This window comes from Elaeis guineensis, chromosome 2 (assembly GCF_000442705.2).
Source record: "Elaeis guineensis isolate ETL-2024a chromosome 2, EG11, whole genome shotgun sequence".
Lineage (NCBI taxonomy): Eukaryota > Viridiplantae > Streptophyta > Magnoliopsida > Arecales > Arecaceae > Elaeis > Elaeis guineensis.
Window position 1 is genome coordinate 107,105,943 of NC_025994.2, and position 23,244 is coordinate 107,129,186.

At 38.1% G+C, this 23,244-nt stretch overlaps 1 protein-coding gene across 6 annotated transcripts; it reads right to left on the minus strand.

The window, feature by feature from the left end:
• Window positions 1-365: 365 nt before the first annotated feature.
• LOC105047235 (CDP-diacylglycerol--serine O-phosphatidyltransferase 1) lies at window positions 366-11,387 on the minus strand. Of its 6 annotated transcripts, XM_010926095.3 has the most exons (14): window positions 10,942-11,079; window positions 10,743-10,854; window positions 9,520-9,709; window positions 7,940-8,005; window positions 7,590-7,649; window positions 6,766-6,856; window positions 6,430-6,484; window positions 6,254-6,333; window positions 6,021-6,137; window positions 5,846-5,930; window positions 2,680-2,771; window positions 1,169-1,422; window positions 973-1,061; window positions 366-871 (listed from the first exon to the last, which is right to left on the minus strand). In XM_010926095.3, the coding sequence occupies exons 3-14, from the start codon at window positions 9,681-9,683 to the stop codon at window positions 744-746; spliced, it is 1,281 nt and encodes a 426-aa protein (XP_010924397.1). In that variant the 5' UTR covers window positions 9,684-9,709; window positions 10,743-10,854; window positions 10,942-11,079; the 3' UTR covers window positions 366-743. The 6 variants fall into 6 exon arrangements, with proteins under 6 accessions (XP_010924397.1, XP_010924379.1, XP_019701415.1 ...); XM_010926077.4 differs by lacking the exons at window positions 10,743-10,854; window positions 10,942-11,079 and adding an exon at window positions 11,102-11,387; XM_019845856.2 differs by lacking the exons at window positions 10,743-10,854; window positions 10,942-11,079 and adding an exon at window positions 11,102-11,387 and having other exon boundaries at window positions 9,520-9,716.
• Between the last annotated feature and the right edge of the window lie 11,857 nt (window positions 11,388-23,244).

Below are 23,244 nucleotides of genomic sequence, written 5' to 3' on the forward strand. Positions count from 1 at the left end.
ATATATATATACACACATACATACATACATATATATATATACACACATACATACATACATACATACATACATACATACATACATACATATATATATATATATATATATATAGAGAGAGAGAGAGAGAGACACACACACACACACACACACACACAACTGTATATTTATGAAAAAAATGGTGGGTGATTGGCTGTTAGGTGTCGTTTTTATCGAAAAAATTCATATTCTTGTTCACCTATTAGCATTCAGTGCAAGCGCAAGCATCTCCAGCAGAAGAGAAATGAATTTAAGCCAAGAAACAACAGCAATCATTATTTGTAAATTTATTGTGTTTTGAAAAGAATAACAATTAAGACAAACAGTAATAATGAAATCTCTCTGCAATGCAACATTAACAAAGTTATACTCTGTGCTAAACCTTCTATTCTGAAAACAACAGTTTAAACTAAGAAAAATAATAACTTGACAAAAGCTCATAGTTTTATTAGATGATCAGTATACAGCCAAGTATTCAAATTTTATACAATAGAAGAAATAAATGAAAAGCAAACAAACTTCTGGCTTGAATGATATTTCTTGCAGGGTAAAATATGTAAATATCAAGATACTACACATGCCACATTAATTTTCAGTCTAAGCAGAGCCTAAGCATCTATAGAACTTGATGATGCATATATACAAGGTATGCATCCAGCAAACAAAAGTGGGAGAAAAGAATAAATAGAAAATTAAAGCAATGGAAATCATTGCCTCTTTCTCAGTGTAGTTTGATGAATTCTCCAAGACCAAACTAGCAGGAAAATCACAAGTGCCATTCCAATTGATCCCCAGAAAATTATCAACCATGGAGGCATCGGATCGGGAAACAGACCTGATTAAAATACTGTCTGTCAGGGTCTTTGATTTGCAAACCACATGACAATCAAAACAATCTGAAGATAGAGTCCTCCATGACAGAGAGCTAGCACTTACCATGCCCAAACTTTATACAGATAAGGAGCTCCACTATGCATATGGCTAGAGAAAGCCAACAGAATACCCCAACCTTTTTCACAGGTTTTCTGAAATCATTAATGACAGAATTATAACATGAGCACTGAAAGCACATACCTGAAATGGATGCTAAAATAAGACTAAATGAACGAGAGAGAGAGAGAGAGAGAGAGACCTGTCTTGCAAATAGGAATTGTACTCACGGATGGTTGGTATTGCTACTAGCCACCATAGAATCAGCCTATACACAACCACGGGATTTTGAGGAGGAATCCAAAGACAGAACTTGAGAAAAAAGGTGTTAAGCTCCACTGTCATAAAAGCAACGCAAAGACTGAGAACTTGGATGAACCTCCATGGCCCAAGCATCGGGTGCCACTCATCTTTGTCCCACCATGCAGGTGTGAATTGGCCCAATGTTCTTTTCACCTTCAAGGGAAAAGGTAGATTCAAAGAAATGAAGAGCAAGAATAAAGGATGTATGACAATATAACACAACAAACCTAAACAGGATATTATTAGCATAGTTTATGACTTATGCAGACCAACCGGTAGGCAGAAAAGATGCCAAACACACTGTGTGACATCAGATAACATTTAGAACATGACTTAAAGTGCAAGGTTATTGATTCAATTGCATGGACTGAATTATAATTACCACATGATCTGCTAAAGGCATGCTTTTTTACGTATCACATCTTGTCAAGCCGAGGTTTTAATACAGGAAAATAGAATCAAAGGTCAATTGATCAGATGATTCTAACCAAACATATATCAAAGGTCAATACAATGATTAAATGATTCTAACAAAAAACATATATGATTGTTAGTCATGGAAAGGAGCAAAAGATTCACCAAAAGAGTCCAGCAGCAAAACTCAGACATCAGAGATTTTGAAAGATTTTTTTTAAGATGAAGATTGAATAATATTTTCTACCAAACAAAGATTCAATAATAATTTTGCTCTCAAATAAATAATACTTGATTTCCTTCCCATATGGTCAACGAATATTCCTTCCACAACCAACACAAAGGATATATAAATTCATCAGAAAGAGAATTTAACCACCTATGTACTTTTAATCCTTAGAACGTGGATTTCTTTCTTATATATGATATAATGATACTTACCATGGGCTTGATTATAAAGCAATGCTGCTAAATCCTACATTTATCAATGAACCCTTCATACATCAGGCTAATCTCACTAATGCAAAAACTGTGATTTTTGTATTTGAGGAGAACATTGATTTTCTTGCTGATCATAATACAACTGTGATGAAAATATCAAACACTTTTACTTTTGTTTGCCTAAGTTCAAGCCTTAGTAGGACAACCACAATAGTTAGATAGTGCTACTTGTAGTTGCTTAAATTGAATAGCTCGTTTATTATCTTAAATGAGATTGGTTACAGTCACAATTCCTATGTTATTCAAGACCTTTGGATCGCCCCATGTTAGCCACACCCAACACCTAGAAATGGTTATTGGTATGACACCTGCATAAGAGTCTGCAAGCAGAAATTTTTAAAAGATGAGAAGAATCCAACACCAGGACACATATTTATACCCACTATTCATATCCAAGTCCATGTAGCATAGAGCACATAGGCACATGCAGCAATTGAATTCGGAATCTTAAAATGAAAGTTATATTCAGAAAGGAAGCACTTGTCAACAACATACCTTACCAATGATATTTGGCTGGCGGCTTAGACCAACCCACTCATATGTTTTACCATCGAAGTACCTAACAGTATGCATTCCAGCCCAGATACCTAAATAACAAGAGACATGAATATTATCATCACAAGCCACATGTATTACTGGACTCTTGCATGTCCTTTAAAATGAAGAATGCAGTAAGAAATGAACAAGCAGCATGCTGGACGTGATTTAAAATGATCCAATCTCTGAGTAATGGTATGCATAGGAGCAATAAAATTTTAAGGCATAAAAAAGGTGTCAATAAGGATTATCTGGATTTGGAAATTGCATATCCAAATCAGCAACAAGCATCTAGTCTTTGCTTTGCTTAAAGAAATGGAGACGTTAAGTGTATCCTTCAATATTTTACCATTTCAACTATAACATTAGGTGCAAAATTAGGCATCATTTTGGCATGGCATTTTCTGTCTTCTTTATTAACGGAAAATGAGTTTGAGCAGCAAGGATAACAAGGGGGAAAAGGCAAAGAAAAAGAAAAAAGAAAAATAAAGGAAAAGCAAGAAAGATACAGCCGACTGTTTAACACCTAATATCTGTCCTTCTAATTAACTTCTTATAATGTCTCTAAGATTCTTGTATCGACTAGGCTGCTAAAAATAAAAACAGTAGGCACGATCAGCCTCTAGATGAAAATCTACGCATTAATTTCAGCACAAATTCCCCAAGCATAATTTCGCTGCCTGCATGTGAACCCAAAAGGGTGATCTCTACTTGGGTTGTTCCAAAATGATCTTTCTCGTCATAAAGCAACAACTAATAGGATTTTTCTTGCCCCCACTCTCTCTCTCATGTGACCACAGGAAATGCTGAATTAATTAATAGAGAAAAGGCAAATTTTGAATTAATGCAACGAAACACATCATTTGCATCATGCATCATCTAGATTGGCAACATCTATTGGATCTTTGCATTCTTCTGATCATGAAATCATTCTAATACTATTGCCAAGGCTTTAAAACACAGTGCCAAAGCCCATGCTTGTCATTTAACAACATGGCAAACAAGATTCACAAGACTGTCATGAACCAAGCGATTCAGGGCAACCAAACTAGTCGGGATCAGGATAGTTCGAGCTCCCGAAAAGGATCAAGGTACAAACTACTCAAAACCAAACCAAATCGGGCTGAACTGACTAGTTCCACCTGGTTTCGAGCGGCTTTGACTCGGTTCCCCTAGACCAAACCACTCCTATATATAAAAGAGTCCCAACTCTCTCACTCTCTCTCAATCATGATCCAACCCTTCACCTCTCTCTTTCCCTCTCGCCCCTATCGTGTCCCCTCATTATCTGATCCCGATCCCCCGGGCTGCACGTAATGTCTACCCTGTTGTGCTCATCCATCATGGCTCTCCATCGCGTTGTCCTCAACACTGATGTTACAAACTTGTCGGGCCTAGTATCACCTTCAGCATCCTTCGCTTCCACAACTCAGTTACCATATCCAACACCGCCATCCTCTCCATCAACACTCGTAAGACATTGGAACAGTGCCTCCCTCCCTGTTTCTCTCAATTTAAGGGAAAGCCCTAGGGTCTTGGGTGACTTGGTGCCTGACAAGCATAGACATGCATATTGTGTGTCGGTACAATACAATACACGTGACCGGTACAGGTCATGGTATCAATTTTGTAATCCTTGATCGCACATGTTATACCGTATTGTATCAGTTAGTGCCAAAAAAAAAATGAAGAATACTTTCAAAACCTTTTTCTAATCGTGTTGAAGTACCAACTCGCATCGGTCTGCACTAGCAAACCATACCATAATGTGGGAAACTAGTTCTCAATACTCAGCATCTTATCATGCCAACACGTAATTGGTGTCACCTTTGTTGTGCCGACATCAACTAATGTAACTCCCTGTCCCTAATACTGATATTGATACATCAACTTTCACACTTAATTAAAAAATGAAAATCATTTAGTGGGGTTTGCTGAACAATAATGTTTCCAAACATGTGACATGGGTGTTGAGTATCTGGAAAAGTTGACATGTGATTTTCAAAAGTTCAAATATCAGTACATATCTACAGTATGCAGATAACTAGATTTGTTTATAAGTATGTACAAATGCACTCATGCAATGAATAATTTGTTGAACCAGCTACTTTGCAATGTAATAGGATTCATAAAACCTTAGCGATATGTTGTGTTAGACTAGAAAACTAGCAGGTGTAGGTGAAACAAGTTGATATGTACTTGTGATTATGTTATAGTTTGCTTAGTTGAAGTCTCAAGGAGTGTCATGAAGTGCCAAAGTGTCCACATCAAATATTTAGATCTTGAAGTGCCCTAGTAGTAACAATGCTAACCCATGCCAGGTGCCAATGTTGGTCAATACAGTATGTGCTAATTAGCATGGCCAGCACTTGAAACATTTAGTATAAAAGGTCCAAGCATGGCCATGCATGACCTGATTTTGAAGCCTTCAAACAGCACTTGTAATTTATTACTATTAGGACATTGAGATCCAATGCTTCCCTCTCAGCAAGTAAGCCTTTTGTACTAACCTAAGTTTTATATCAAATTGTCACCCCTTAATCTCCCTCCTCTTGAATAAAGTGCATGCATCAGCATGCTGAATACTAGTCCATATAATTATCATGCCGTACATTTGGTAAACTTGTCCTTAACTGCCGGTAGAAACCAAATATCAAGCATCCAAGAGAGAAAAGTGTGCGTGTGTGTAATTTTTTTCAGTTTTTGGAACAAATCAAAACTACTTTTAGGCAATATAGCATTTTCACATGTCAGGTTGCATTTAAGAAAAACTTAGTTTCCTAAATAAACAAAAACATCCATAAAATGCATGAGGCATTATAAAAACACACATCAACATGATGCTATTTTGTCCAAAAATTGAGGGTTTCTCCCAAATGATACCACAAAATATTATCATAATTATATATCACGTAGTTGAACAAATAACAGTACACTTCATGAAAATGCTTGAAACCTAAGATCCACAGTTCCACACAATTATAATTTTTTTTTTTATCAAGGCAGCCCTTTCAATCCATACAAACATGTTTATGAGTCTCATTTGGATACTGGTCTATTTGAGCTGACACTGAGAATGTTAATTTGAAAAAGTGAGCCTAGAGCGTTAGCACTGGGTTCTCACCAAACCAATTGCAGATCAAAATATCCAAAATAACACTATCCCACCAACATTCATTAAAGTTTGGCAGCATATGGCGAAAAGTGAGCTGCAAAATTTCAAACATATAAACTTTCAGCATTAAGTGAAAATATTGGAATACATGGGACAAATTGTGATGAAATTATTCAAAACAAACCTCCATTAATTCAAACCCAACTGAAAGGACCCATAATAGTGGTTGATTCCTTATCATTATAGCTTTGCCCCACCAGCCAAAAATATGAGCAAGAACGAACTCATCAAACAGTGTTTCCTAGAAAAATTTATAACACAAATCAGTAGAATTGCAGAATCCCAAAAGCTATTGTACAATGAAATTTCGAAACTGAATGAAGAAATGCTAGTTGATGGTGAATGAAGATGCCATACATAAACATTGTTAAACCTGCTTTTAGGATTCTCTGGTACATAAATACGGCAATCAGATCCATAAGATCTTTCAGGTAGTTCTGTATGAACATGGTAAAGGATTTCACAATTATTGATTTGCTGCAATTGTAACTTTCTCTCATCAAACTAACACTTTCAATAGCTAAATGGATTACCAACTCCAAGATCAGGGTGAAGGTACTTCATGAACTGTCGAGCATCATCACGGTTCTGCAATGAAGGATGATTTATGAGATTATCATGAAAAGAACTTTAATGATCATGTGGAGGATGAATGATAAGCTTTTTGGTTTTGATGTATCTTATTAACATGGTTAAAAGCTCAGAATGCAAAACATCAGGCAATCAATTACAAGCACATCAATTTTCAGAGTCCAGTTTTGTAAAATAGCATAAACACAGGCATGCACACAAATGCACATGCATAAACACAGTCACACTCACACAAGCACATGTAAACATGCAAAAGAAAATGAAAGAACTAAACAAACCTGGAAGAGCAGAAAGGTAAGGGAAACAAGATAAACAACAGCCATTCCATGAACCAGGCGCCAAACAGCAGGATGTGGCCTAATAAGCACCCTGAAAATCACAGTTCCGGTAACCATAATAGAAGGAATTATTATTGCTTCTTATTGCTAGATAACAACCAGCAGCTGCAGCCTGCAGAAAATAATCTCGCCGTGGTTTTATAGGATTAAAAACATCTTGTAACTCAACTAAGGACTTCAAATTTTATGGCAACTTTTTCAAGCCTTTCTCATAATTATTTCTTGGTCATGCTTATTATTTACCTAATGGAATGCAGTTTCAATATTATCATGGTGATGTGCATGTCTGAACCAGTCATCGCATGAAAAGGCACAACTGCTACATCTTATAGACGAAAAAAAGTTCTTTTTTTTTTGGATAAGGAAAAAGTTCTGTTGGGGAAAGAAAAGACTTTAGCTTCAATAAACAAGCCAGACAGACTTTTTCCACATTTGACATTGGATATTGAACTCTTCTGTGATGATCAAATACTACTAATAACAGAACTGTGTAGATAATCATTAGATGCTGACATACACATGGTGACCAACAAATATATGACAGTAAGAACATATGTTGTGCTATATGTATTGAGTAAAATTACAAGTACAGCATATGATGATGCTTCATATTTCCACATCCCATGTATGGTGAAAGGTTTTACCCTAGACATGCATCAATCCAGGGCAAAACCTTAATATTTAAGCTGCATACTAAGCAAATTACACCACCATGTTTAATATAATAAAATCATTTGAGTCAGCATAAGGAAATTGTATCTTACGTTGAAGGTGCTTGAAGCAAGCAATATGCAAGAAAGACTGCAATCATTGCCCAGACACCCCTGAGAATTAAGAGAGCAGGGATAAGCAACTTTTTCCTTTTTTTCATTAGAAGTGGTAATCATAAGTCCATAAACCAAAGATCATACAAAAGATAATAAAAACAAACAATTCATATGTCACTTTATCAAGTAGCTATAAAGCATTGTAAATCTTTGAAGAACGGGATTTAGTTAAATGAGAGAAAACAATGCTGTGCAAAGTGATGCTCCTTACAGATGTATTTTACAGATGTATTGTACCATTGCTGGAAAAATTTCATGGAACATTTTTTTTCAACAGAAAGGTATACCTCTTCACAGATGTGACAATGTCATGAGATGCAGTCCTTTCAGGATCAAGTGCTCCACTTGCCCAACTGAAAGAACATATAGAAAGATCAATATGTGGAAATTCGACTATTTCTTTATTAAAATAAAAAAAGAAAAAGATCATCCATGTTCTCTCAGAGCTCATGAATAGATAATTTTTTGAGACTGCACACTACTTTACTGCTTGTTAAGCCCATCATGCATGCCCTTACCTTTCCCTTTCAGAAACTGATTTTTCATAAATTGTTAGAAGATAAATAGAAGATAAAATCTCTCTCTCCTTAGCATGGTAATATGACTCCTAAATTAAGGTTAGCCAAACATTTCCTTCATAGCATATGCAGTTCAAATTTGCCACTAACCTGTGAAATATAACATATCCTACTTTATCAAAGAATTGTTTCTTGGTGAGTTTTGTGAAAGGAGAAAGAGACAAATTATAAATATCGAAAAAGTACCAGAGAATTTATAGCATATCCTGTTATTTTCAGCATACATTGTGATTTAAATTTTTAATATTTTTTGAAGAGGCAAATTGTTTAATATTAAAATGATGGCTGTTATCAAAGCTGTTGTAAGTGGAGTCATAACAGAAAAATAACAAGAAATTGTGCCCTATTTTCCAAGTCATTGTCTACTCAATAAAAAATTACTTTGTACCCACTGTTTTTGGAGGGAAACTTGCTGTCATAAATTGTATCTTGAAGGAAACTTATTGTTTTATTAGATAAACTGTAAAGATGACAAATAACAGCTGTTTTTCCTATTATATAACAACCATTATAACAGATAACAGTCAAATAAAGACCATTATTTAGCTATTAATATCTATAATATAGACGACCCCATCTGAAACCATCATACAGCTGTCATAACATTATAATTGCCATTATTTTGAACCATGACAGAGAGGGGGCAAGCTCCATTTTCCAATTATTAGGAGATAAGGGAGTTTACTTGATTTAAGTGATGCCTCCAATCTCTCCTGAGAAAAACAAGAGTGACATATACCACTTATGCACCACCCACCCCCCCTATAAGGTATTCAAAATGCCAGGTCCATAGTACTAGATGGTTTTACTCATGAAGGTTAACAGCTTCAGGAAAACAAGAAGAGGAGATCATAGGATTTAGTTGTTTCTCCTTTTTTTTTTTTGTGAAACACTCATTCTGTCCCTTACTCTCTCTCATGCCCTCCCATGCGACCTAGGGTTTAGAAAGACCCTAGAGGCGTCCCAGGTGAGAAAAGAAGACCTAAGTGAGTAGTTAGCAGGCACATGGAGTAGACACTATGCCTTGACATCCTCAAGCATGCAGTTGTCAATAGAAGTTTGAATTATAAAAATTGAACTTGCACAATCAGGCAATTCTGAACGAAGGTTATTTGATTAAGAAAATTTTGCAAGAATATCTCAATCCATGAGCCCATGATAATCTTTGCAGCTACATATCCTCTTGTATTATGCCTTAAGCAGATAAATAATATGAGCATGCAATTTTTTCAATTAAAACATAAAAAAGGATAAAATAACCAAAAACAAAAACATTCATAAGGACTCACATTAAAAGACATGCACCAAGAAGCAGCAAGGAAATTGTGCGAGGCTTGTATGCCCATGCTGTCCAAGGGTCAAATTCACCAACACCATTCACTAACTTTGCATCATTATACCCCCGAACAGCATGTTCTGCTCTATGTATTTGCCGCAAGCCATTAACCTCCATGAGCAAAACCCTCTAGCACTATCAACCTGCTCCCTTGAAACAGTGAGAAATGCATTATAATATGAGGGAGATAAAGTTGGCCACACAGATGCAAGCTTGTACGCTCATAATTTCATAGAACTTGGAATGATTTTCTGTCACAATGAATCAATATTCCAAGTTTCCAATCCTACTATGGGATCCTCCAGTAGACACAGGGCACCAACATATGGTCACGTGAAGAAACGAGTTATCAGATATTTTAAACGCTGCAGATATTTAATCCATAGAAGCCTCAAACTATAACATCGAAATCTTTTGCAATGAAGAAGAAATTCAGCTTCACAATTATCAATCACTGAACAAAAACTACCACCATATACCACATACGCAAAATCACCTGCAGAAACTATAAAATGAAAGAAGGAAGGGATAACAAATACCGACTTACCAATCTGTGGCATTCCAACACATATACTTAACTGAACTATTCAAAAAATATCACCATTTTCTGAAAAGTCTATGTCAAATAAGCTCGAAGACTAAATCCATCCAGAACAGACTGACCAATAAAATCTTTTACCACAAACGGAAATAGATGATCACAGCCATGATTCTCCCCACTTATGGAAAGATAGGCATCTCAAAGAAAATTCTCCCAATACTCCATCATACAAGCATTAATGGAAATAAACTTCAGCTATGATGCAAAACATTTGTTGACCTCAACTAGCATAATCAAAGTGTATGTTGAATTCGAAAACTAAATGGCATATATACTAACAAACTCCACATTTGCATTGTTTGTATGGATGCAACTCCACCAGAGCATCATCATCAGTATAACATCGATAAGCATAAGACATGTGAAACCAATTCAAAACAGACAGATCACTAATTAGTGTGTTCTTGCCAGAAAGCAATGCACGATGATTTTATTCAACCATTTACAATTCCAATAACTGAAAACGAACAGTATTAATTCACCAAATAACATATAAAATCCAAGCACCACAATATTTATCTACACAAGACGAAACAGGAAAGCCCATATTCAGGAGAGTATGAATCGCTTCGCACCGTATGATACCAAAAAATAAATAGAAATCCAAGCCACTCTCTGAAAGGCCTCTCCTCTAAATTGCAACAAGAAAATCAAGAAAAAATATACCCAACCATCCAAGCGAAAAACCTACAACACCAGCAGCATGAAATAAGACGACATGTGATCGAAAATTATGTGAAAAAAAAAAAAAAAGGAGCGGAATCGACTGCATACAGTGGCTGTCCGGGGAACCTTATAATCGGGCAGAAACATAAAAATCTGGAAGATTGGAGAAAGGACGAATCCAAAGATGGAACGAGAACAGAATGACCAGGGGGAAAAAAAACGGTTCCTTTAAATGGCCATCTTATTTTTTCTATTTTAATTCTTTTACCTTTTCTTCTGTACTCACGTCGAAGGAGCCGATCAGCTCGCCTCCTCCGTACGATCACAAGACGAGGAGATCCTGGCCGCCCAAATCGTTCAAGTTGATCATAGCGCGTGAGCCTTTTGCCGGGGGCAGGGAGAGAGAAGTCTCGAGGAAAATTTTATTAAAGAGATGGAAGGTGGGTAGAGAGGTGGGCAAACAGAGCTTTAGGAATTAGGATACGGGGAGTGAGAGACCCGTGATGGGTTGGCGTTCCTTTTGGGTTCCTCCGAATAGAAAAGTATGCACATATCTTTGGCATCTGAAGATATGATGTCTTTGTGGATGCGCAGGAACCCTTGAGATAGTCTTTTAAAAGAGAATCCTTATCTTATGTGAAAGGACATGGAACTCGAATATTGTCTTTTAATATTAAATATTTCAACGTGCTTGAATGATTTTTTTTTTTTTTCTTCTCACCAATGAGAAAGATAATTTATTTCTTTTCTTGATAATGGAAGGGGGTAGCTTCATGCTATCATTTATTTTTTAATATATAACTAATACTTGCCAAGGCTTTCTCCCTGAATTTTGGACTTATGGACAATAAATCAGAGACAAAACATGCTATATGGCACATAAAATATTCCTAGGTTTCACTGGAACCAACTCGACGGAGCTACGCTTCCATGTATTGCATTGATTCTAGAATTTTATACCAATATCTTTGTACCACTTGGTAGTAAGATTTTTGATGTGTAAGATATTAGATTCACGAAGCATTGCTCTCCATAATTAATTTGACCAGCAATCACATTTAATTTTATTTTATTAGAAAATAAGTCATATTTAAATCCTGTTTAAGACTTGATTCTTGAATATGTTCAGAGTCAGCACTCAAAATTAATAAAAAAAAATAAAGATAAAAATTTGATTAGTTTGAACTCAGTTATCCATTATCTGAAAAATAAAACAAGTCTAAAAAATTATTCTTCCGATTGCACTTCTTGTTGACATTAAATTCATCTTAAATTTTTATTTATCAAATTTGAAAAATATAAAATTTAATTTTATTTAATTTTTAAATATCTTTTAATTTATTTATTTAAGTAGCATAAGTTTTCAGGAAATATATTTTTTTTTTATATTGAAAAAAAAACTGTCATGATAATATAATATATTTAATTTTTTTTTAAAATATAATATATTTAAATATTATAGAAGATTTTATCAATTTTTCTTGCCCAGCGGCATACTTTCGTCGCTTTGGGGTACAAGATGTACTGTACACGATCCGACTCCTACGGTAAGGGGGAAAAAAAGGACGGTAAATGGAGGACCGCAGTGATTGCAGGGGCCATAAATTAAGGGGAAGGAATCGGCAGGCGATAATGACGACGAAAGCTGATAATTGAAATATTAAATGGGAAGGATGTAATCACCGAGCGAGACCATCATAAAGCGATGGAACAGGACAAAAAGAACGCCTGCCAGAAACTACGACAACAATATCACCATCACCTTTTCTCTTTCTATCGCAAAGTCGCCGCTGCCCGCCACCTTTTCTCCATAACATTTCGTATTATTTGATTAAGCGTACATAGAGTCGGTCACGTCCGGCCCAACCTATACACGACCCGGATCCCTTGGACGCGGTTAAATTCCCGAAGGTCCGGAATGCAGGAGAAGAGAGACACCGGCTCATTTGTTATAATTTTAAAGTTGGTAGCTGCCCTCCAAAAGTACCAACCTAAGTCCAACCCAGAAATTAATGAGTAATTTAACATTAAAAATTTATTTGAATAAACATTTAAAAATATCATAACGAATACTAGTTTCCAAATATGTTTGTATATTGTTTTAGGCTGCATGGTGGCGGTGGGGAATCTGGGGATACACATTGACTCGGTCTTCCATCAGGTATTGGGTGCACTGATTTCATATCATTAATAGAGGAAGTAATATAGACGTGATTCCCCATTTTCTTCCTCGATGATATGGCATGTTGGCAGGATGAGATTAGTATAATTCGTGAAACAGATTCCAAGTTCCCACCAAAGACTCATTTGCAATACACAAATGACTTCTTGTTGGTCATAACATCCTCAATACCATGCAGAAAACTTACCTTGGAGCCTCCGGCAAACTTCGGAGAGTATCATATATTGCATGTGGGCTGATATATATCCAAAAACAGCATTCACCGGACAACATTTGATTGGAAAATAAAACAAGCATGTATAATTCTTGGAATAAGCTTTAAACTGCTAAATAGATTTTAGAAAATAAGCATGAAACATAAAATAGTTATAATTTTTGTTGGGATATACCGACCGACGACTCCGACGGACGACCCCGACAGACGACCGACTCCGACGGACGACCCCGACAGACGACCCCGACCGATGACCGACGGACGACTCCGATGGACGACCCCGACAGATGCTGCCAACAATATCCGGCCGAAGATGTGTCAGCCGAACCGACCCATGCTGTTTCCGACCGACCGAGCGGCCGAACCCATATTACCGACTCACTGTTGGGGGTGGCAGCCGACGTCCGACTTAAGCAAGGCACCAGACCAGCCGATAGTGCCTCCGGATCATCACCCGACGTCCCGGCAGCTGAATACTGACGTATGGTCTGCCAGCCCTCCCAAATTCCGTACGATCGCTATGGGCTGCTGTCCTGTCAAGGACGTGCTGTGTGACCGTCCTGGAGCATTGTTCTGCCAGGAACATGAGTTGATTCTGACAACCCGCGGTGATTTGACAGTCCACGGCGATTTGACAGCTCCCGACGATTTGACAACTCTCCAGTTGTCTGCACCATAAATGACGGCATCATGCCGCGCTCTACTATAAAACGGAGAAGGCAACAGTGCTGAAAGAGGTTCCTTTCGAAACCCCTGAACTCTTCCTCTCTAGCTCTCGCTCTCTCACTCTCTCTTACTGAGCTCCTTGATTCTTTTTTACTGTTACCTAGTCTCCTCTCTGACTTGACCGTCGGAGGGTCTCCGCCGGAGCCACCTCCGGTCAGTGCAGATTTTTTTTGCAGGCACTCACTCCCGATGACCAGGCGACGAGGGGATTGGCCGCAACAGTTTTGATTAAGTTTTCTTGTACAAAATATAACACTATTTCAAGGAGGAGTCAATATAATTGTTCCTGGCATGAAGGATCGTCCGAGCCTTCTTTATATCTCCCTATGGATACAAAATTAGTATAAGATTATATTTTTTGCATAAAAAAAAATTATTTTTTTTGTATGAATACATCATTGGATCATACACTGATTATGTTGGATGGATGTCTGGCCAGGACACCATCTTTCAAGATCCTTTCAGTACCACGCGATGCAGCAGGAAGAAAGAAGAAACAAAACAAAAGGAAAAACAATCAAAATACGTGGATCAGCCATAAAAGAAGTCGTCTCCACGGGGCATGCAAACTTCACTATGAAAAAGAAATTTTACAAGAGGAGACCTCACCCTCAACCCTTGTACACCCAATTCTCTCTCACCTGAAGTTTCCCTCACAAAAGCTCTCTCTCTCTTGGAGACCCCCCTGAACCCCTGAAGAGCCTGGCGACCGCTGTCCAGGAGCCTCCTGCTCCTTCTCTCACAGCGCTCTTGCCTCTCTCTCTCTCTTCTCGGATTCGTACGGTGCGAGAAACCAACCCTCTTGCCTCTCTGTTTCGTCATAGACCCTTTTAAAGGGTTAAACAGAGTTTAAACCTAATTAGATTAGGTTTAAAAGTCCTAAACAAGCCAAATCAGCTTCCCAGACCGTCGGATCAAGACCGGGAGCCCCCTGGGCCCTTAGATCACGTTCTGGTCTACGGAATAGTATCGTGGACCGCGAGAAACGCATGGAAAATGCCCACGCGGTCCACAGGCCCCACCGTGGACCGCCCGGTCCACGATGGATCGGGGCAAAGGGGCCGCGGGCCTGGGTCGCGCATCCCGTGCGGCCGCAGGCGGCACACTGCTGCCGCCCGCCGCCGGTCGCCGGCGGTCCTCAGCCACCTCGATTCTCGTGCCAACTTCAAAAGCTCGTATCTCCTCCATCCGAGCTCCGTTTCAGGTGATCTTGATCTCGTTGGACTCCATTTTTCACCGCGAACCTCGCTGTGGGCTCAATGTGGGCTGAATCTCGAGGCGTCAAATCCTAACAATCTCCACCTCGACTCGATATTCGGCCTCCTCCAAACTCCGAGAGCTTCTGGATCTCCTCGCCCCCATGCCTTGGGGCAATCGCTTGCTGATCATGGATGGGCAAACATGGGAGTCGAGCCAGGCTGCTCAATCCCATCTCCGTCGTATGCTGTGCTCCTCCTGACCTGAGACCTGCTCGGGGCATCATCCTGCGGCAATAGGAATCTTACCTTGCGACGTCACCTCTCGTCCTCCCAAGTCTCCTGTCTCGTGCCCGATCCGCCTCCTGGAGCTCCACCTCGCTCTGGGCTCCGTCTGGCTCCCGATGCTCCATCTCGCATTGGGCTCCCTGCCAGGTAATAATGTCCTCTGCTCCCCTTCTTCCCCTACAGCATAATTCTATCGCCGCGTATCACCCTCAGGATTCCTCCACCAGCTACCGTCTTGTAGCCTCTCGAATCCAGTCTGCTAAGTGAGATAAGATTCCGCCTGAAATCGGGTATGTATCGGACCTCCCCCAATCTCCTCACTGCACCGTCATGTGTCCTCCAGCTGACCATCCCAATGCCTCTGATCGCACAGCTCGATCCATCCGGCAGATATACAGTGCCCTCACTGTTCTCCAGGGAGTCAAACTGCTCCTCTCTGCAATACACATGATAGGGGTATGCAGAATCTAATATCCACTGCTGGGAAGAAGTAGATACCTCGTCAGATATCTCAAAGACATCTCCATCTAAATCACTGCCGGCCGTCGCTACAGCAGCCACCGTCCGATTTTTCAGTTGAAGGCAATCTCTGGCTAGATGCCCCAACTCTTCACACCGGTAACACCTGATTTTGCTCAAGTCCCTCCTGGACTTAGACCGTCTTCGTTGCGATCTCCTGTCGCTCCGTCTACCGCCTCCTGCACCTCCAGATACCACCAAAGCTGAGCTACTGCCACCTGAGCTCGAAACCGGGTTCTCCCTCCTGAGAACCTCGTTCTGGAGTATCGCCGCGGTGACCTCGTCCATCTTGATAGTGCTCTTCCCCACTAGAAGAGCAGTCACCAAGGACTCGTACGAAGGGGGAAGCGACGCCAGCAAAACCAGCGCCCTGGTCTTCTCCTCAACGTTCTCGCCAACGCTGAGAAGGTCGGTGAGGATCTTCTGGAAGTGGCTCAGATGCTCCTGCACGCTCTGTCCTTCAGTCATCCGCAGTTGGTAAAACTGTCTCCAGAGGAAAAGAGTGTTGGTGAGAGACTTCGCCATGTACAACTCCTCGAGCTTCGACCACAGCACCGTCGAGGAAGTCTCGCTCAGCACATGAATCACCATCTCATCCGTCAGGTACATGCGGATGGTACTCACCGCCTGCATCTGTAGCCGTTTCCAATCCCGTACCTCCATGGTGGTCGGCTTCTCATCGCACAAGAGAGCATCGATCAACCTCTGTTGGATGAGCACGTCCTTCACCCTTGCCTGCCACAAGGAGAAATTGCTCTTACCATCGAACTTGTTGATCTCCATCTTGATTGTTCTTGTTTTCTCCATCTTCAGTCTTGCTCACCACCACTGCAATCTGCATCCTTGTACCGCTTTACTCTGATACCACTTGTTGGATGGATGTCTGGCCAGGACACCACCTCCTAAGATCCTTTCAGTACCACGCGATGCAGCAAGAAGAAAGAAGAAACAAAACAAAAGGAAAAACAATCAAAATACGTGGATCAGCCACAAAAGGGCTCGCCTCCACGGAGCATGCAAACTTCACTATGAAAAAGAAATTTTACAAGAGGAGACCTCACCCTCAACCCTTGTACACCCAATTCTCTCTCACCTGAAGTTCTCCTCACAAAAGCTCTCTCTCTCTTGGAGACCCCCCTGAACCCCTGAAGAGCCTGGCGACTGCTGTCCAGGAGCCTCCTGCTCCTTCTCTCACTGCGCTCTTGCCTCTCTCTCTCTTCTCGAATTCGTACGGCGTGAGAAACCAACCCTCTTGCCTCTCTATTTCGTCACAGACCCTTTTAAAGGGTTAAACAGAGTTTAAACCTAATTAGATTAGGTTTAAGAGTCCTAAACAAGCCAAATCAGCTTCCCAGACCGTCGGATCAAGACCGGGAGCCCCCTGGGCCCTTAGATCGCGCTCCGGTCCACGGAATAGTATCGTGGACCGCGAGAAATGCATGGGAAACGCCCACGCGGTCCACAGGCCCTGCCGTGGACCGCCCGGTCCATGGTGGACCGGGGCAAAGGGGCCGCGGGCCTGTGTCGGGCATCCCGCGCAGGCCTGGGTCGTGCGTCCCGCGTGGCCACAAGCCGCACGCTGCTGCCGCCCGCCGCCGGTCACCGGCGGTCCTCCGCTGCCTCGATTCTCATGCCGACTTTAAAAGCTCGTATCTCCTCCATCCGAGCTCCGTTTCAGGTGATCTTGGTCTCGTTGGACTCCGTTTTTCGCCGCGAACCTCGCTGTGGACTCAATGTGGGCTGAATCTCGAGGCGTCAAATCCTAACATATTATTTTGAGACATATCTAACATGTGATGGAAAATATTACAAAAAAAAATAATTATTATTTAATTTCATATCAATTAAAGATGCAACCTGAACCCTAAAAAATCCCCATTCAAAACTTATTCCTAGCATATTATTACAATTAAATAAATTAAAACTAAAATAACTCATTGCATTATTAACGTCTGTATGGGTATAACTTTTACCGGTCCTATTTTGGCACTTTTCTCTATCTGCGCCTGGGGCAACCTAGGGGTTGGGCCCTCTATGTCTGCACCTATTGGATTGATAACCAGATGGAATAGGTGGTTGTCCTTTATATATATATATATATATATTTGGTCAACTTAGCCAATTTAAACGGAAGGAGTACAAATACGCCTGCGGAAATCAGCAAACAAAATATCTAACAATTGGACAGAAAAATGTATCCTACAATCTCATAATGTTGATCCTATGCGATTAGTTACATAAAATACCATCCAGTCAAATGTGTTTTTGGCTTCCTGGTACATATGAGAAATCTCAAATATGAACAATGAATACAACGATCACTAACATAAGATGATAAAATCTAATTTCAGCATGAAATCAATCAAAAGGCCATCTAATAATTGCTTGAAAATTTCCATCCAAACAAGTATTAATCATCCGCAATGTTTGAGAAGTGTAAGACAACCCTTCCCATATAATATACAATTCCACCATTGGAACAATTGTGCCATGAATCCTAATACTATCTGTAGCCACAAAAGTAATACTAGCGCTCCTGGTGATAAAGTCTAAAAGCACATTTATCTTGTACACCACCAGCAAAGTTATCTTTGAAGAAATATTGACATGGTGGTTTCCGAGTCACATTGGAGACCTCAATGTTGGACACGTATCTTATGTGGCCCACGTATGAAATTTTATAATTCAGATATATTTTGGATGATAAATAACTACCTACTATCGTCAATTATGCCTTAAGTAGTTTCTTGATAAAAAAAAATTGTCGATGCTCCAGAGATGATCTGAGAAGGATCCCTAACCTAGTCTATTTAAAAGCTTATGAGATCCATCGATAAATGGCGAATACAGAAGCATAAATTAGAAAACTCCTTCTGTTTCAAGTCTCTTTGTAGATAAACTCCATTCAAATACTTAAACACTAATAGCTGGAGATACACACCGTTAATTTTTCGGCTGCATATAATTATTTTGATTGAGATATTTTTTTCATATTGTGATATCAGAACCATCTTCTAGTCTTGTTGTTTGATATGATCTAGATCTGAATCATATATGATCTTGAAGTTACATTATTAATTTTATATATGTCATGTTTATCTATTTATTTTAATATATTAAAAATTTTCAATATGAAATATTTGAACTTGATTTTAATTATTTTGTAAATTAAAAAAAATAAAATTATGGAGGCGAAAAGAATCGCGGATGGGTTAGCCACTTTCGGTAGATCTTCTGCTGTCATTTTTTTCCTCAACTAAGGATGGTCAGGGAGTTTATCCGATCCCGTCTGGCGCTCAACGATAGAGACGAGAATGAACGTGTAAGAGTCTGAAATGGACTTTCTTTATACCTTGATTTCTTCAAAAATGAGAAATTAATGCCTCTTCATCGGATTCCTAAGAAGAAGCAATTTAAAACCACTGCTCCCTCCCAATATACATAAACTAATAACAGATATGGGGGAGAGAACGGATTACAAAAGGAAGTCAAACAGTATAAATGATGAGGAGTTTGGAACCACCCTATCTTCCCCTGATATATAAATTAATAATTAATATATGAGAGATAAATCATACTGCAGTTTATATGATTGATCAAAATTAGACTAAATTAGTCTAATTTAGGACTACCTAATGACTTAATTTATATTTTTTTACATCATACTTAATTACTTCTATCTGATTAAACTGAGATAGGTAGTTTATTGATTTATTTTGATAATAGTTTATGTGAATTAAACTGATTTGGATTCATTTAAACCATAAAGGGTTAATCTGCAGCAGAATAAAGAAAAATAGGGACTCTTTAAGAAGGACCATGCTAAGTATAAGAAATAACTCGAAAAGAAAGGTAATCTCACATTTGTGTGCTATGAATCTTGTTATATTGAAGCTCCTGATAATACTGCTTGATGGATTGATTTAGCTACTACAATTTACATTGCTAATAATATGCAAGATTTTCTAAACCTGAGAAAATCAGTGAAAAGTGAACAAGGCATCTATTCAAAAAATCGGATGCATTCACATATTGAAGTAATGGGGACTTATAGATTAATTTTAAAATCTGATTTTCAATTGGATCTTGTAAATACTCTTTATGTTCCATTATTTTCTAAAAACTTGGTTTCTGTATCCAGATTAACTTGTCTTGAGTTTGAATTTAACTTTCATGATTCAGTTGTGGATCTTTTGAAACATTAAAACATTATTGGTTCTGAGATTTTAATTGATAATTTATTTAAATTTGTGTTAGACCCCACTTATGAGTCTAGTCTTTTTAACCCTGCACGATAATGAAATTGATATTAAATGTGGTATTATTGATGAATGCTCCTCTAAACTTTAGCATAAGAGATTGGGACATATCTCCATATGAGAATTAAAAAGCTAGTGGATGATGGAGTCTTAAAGGCTCTTGACTTTACATACTTTGGTACTTGTGTAAACTGCATAAAAGAAAAGCAGACTAATAAGACCACTAAATGTGCCAAAAGGAGTACTGAGCTTCTAGAGATCATACATACAAATATCTGTGGATCATTTTCTATCTCATGTTTAAATGGTCAAAAATATTTCATTTCATTATTGATGATCATTCAAGATACATGTATCTCTATCTCTTGTTTGATAAAGCAGAAGCACTTGATGCCTTTAAGACTTTTAAAATAGAGGTAGAGAAACAAAAGGAAAAGAAAATAAAAATTGTAAAATCAGACAAGGGTGAAGAATATTATAGAAGGTACATAGAAAAGGGACAAATACTAGGTCCATTTGCAAAGTTCCTTGAAGAAGAGGGTATTATTGCCCAATACTCAACGTCGGGTACATCATAATAAAATGATGTAGCTGAAAGGAGGAACCATACTCTTATGGACATGGTTAGGAATATAATAAGCAGTTCCAATTTACTTTATTCTTATGGAGTGAAGCTTTAAAAATAGCTATGTATATCCTAAATGGGATTCCATCAAGGCTGTTCCAAAAACATCTTTTGAAATATAGAATGGATAGAAACCAAGTTTAAGATATTTATATATATGGGGTAGTCCAATTGAAGTAAGGGTTTATAATCTACACCTAAAAAAACTAGATGCAAGAATAATAAGTGGTTTCTTTGTAAGCTATGCAGTTAATTCTAAAGGATTCAGATTTTATCGTCCTTCACACACTCCAAGAATTGCTAAAGCTAGAAATGCAAAATTTTTTGAAGATCACGAATTTAGTAGATGTGAAGTTCTTCATAAAATAAAATTTGAGAAAATAAAAGAACCACTTGAGGTACCTGTAAATATGCATGAATTGATAACTTTTCAAGGTAATCATCCTGGATTTCATTGAACAGCAACCAATTCAGCAATAACCACCCCAAGAGGAGTCATCCCATGAAAGAACTAATAATATGAAGTCTACTATTTAAGATACACATGAAATAGTGGGAGTAAAGAGATCTTCAAGAGTTAAAAGATCCACAATTTCTAGTGATTATATAGTATACTTTTAAGAGTCTGACTATGATGTTAGACCTAAAGATAATTCAAATTTATTTTCACAAACCATGAGTAGAAAAAATTCCACACCTTGGTATGATGCTATGAAGGAAGAGATGGAATCCATAGTTAAAAATAAAGTCTGAGATCTCATTGTATTACCAGAAGGAGCCTCAGTTATTAGATGTAAATGGGTCTATAAGACCAAAAGAGACTCATCTGGTAATATCGAATGATATAAAGCTAGATTTGTAGCTAAGAATTTCACTCAAAAAGAAGGTATTGATTATTAAGAAATCTTCTCTTCAGTTTTAAAGAATGATCCATTTAGAATAATCATGGTATTAGTAGCTCATTTTGATTTCGAGCTACATCAAATGGATGTGAAAATAGCATTTCTAAATGAAGATCTTGAAGAGGTAGTATACATGTGTCAGCCTGAAAGATTTTATAATAAAAAAGGTAATCTTTGCAAGCTAAAAAAATCTATATATAGACTAAAACAAGCTTCCCGTCAATGGTATATAAAATTCTACAATATTATTTCTCTATATGGTTTTACAGAAAACATCATTGATCAATATATATATTTTAAGGTTAGTAGGAATAAATATATTTTCTTAGTCCTATATGTGAATGATATTTTGCTTACAAGCAATGATCTGGGTTTATTGCATGAGACTAAACAATTTCTTATTCAGAACTTTGAAATGAAGGATATGGGTGAAGTCTCTTATATCATTGACATAGAGATTCACAGAGACAGAGCCCAAAGAATCTTAGGACTATCTCAAAAGGCCTACGTTAAAAAGCTTCTGGAAAGATTTAGAATGAACAATTGTTCACCTATTATGGCACCCATTGTCAAAGAGGATAAATTCAGTTTAAATCAATGTCCCTAGAATACATTGGAACAATAACAGATAAAAAACATCCCTTATACTTCTACAATAGGAAGCCTCATGTATGTATAAGTCTGCACTATATCTGATATTGGATATGCAGTAAGAATGTTGGATAGATACCAAAGTAATCCAGGTATAGAGCATTGAAAAGCTGTCAAAAAGGTTATGAGGTACTTACAAGGAACTAAAGACTTCAAGCTAACGTACAGGCATTCCGACCATCTGGAAGTAATTGGATATTCAGATTCGGATTTTGCTGGACGCATGGATACAAAAAAATCTACTTCAAGATATATCTTTCTTCTTGTTGATGGAGCTATATCTTAGAGAAGCAAAAAGTAAACTATTGTTGCATCATCCATTATGGAGGCGGAATTCATTACATGTTATGAAGCTACATTGCAGGCATTATAGTTGAAGAATTTTATTTCTGACATAAAAGTTGTCGATTCTATTGCAAAGCCATTGAGGATTTTCTGTGATAATTCAGCTGCAGTTTTCTTCTCTAAAAATAATAAAAATGAAAATCGAAATAAGCACATCGACATAAGGTATTTAGTTGTTAGAGAGAATGTTAAAAAGGCAACAAGCGGCTATTCAACATATTAGTACAGAGTTAATGATGGCCGATCCTATGACTAAAGGTTTGCCAGCTAAGTTGTTTAGGGATCATGTATGCCATATGAGGCTTGTTGGCTCATTGTGAGCTATTGTTCAACTTTTTGACTATTATGTATGTTTATAAACATATTTGGTTATTTAATGACATGATGTCTATTGTGCACATAAAGTAATTTGTCATATACAAAATTATGATCTATTTGGATCAATAAAGTTGGACTCTGAATGACTTATAAGAAGATTATTCATAAAGTATCATGAGGTACTCA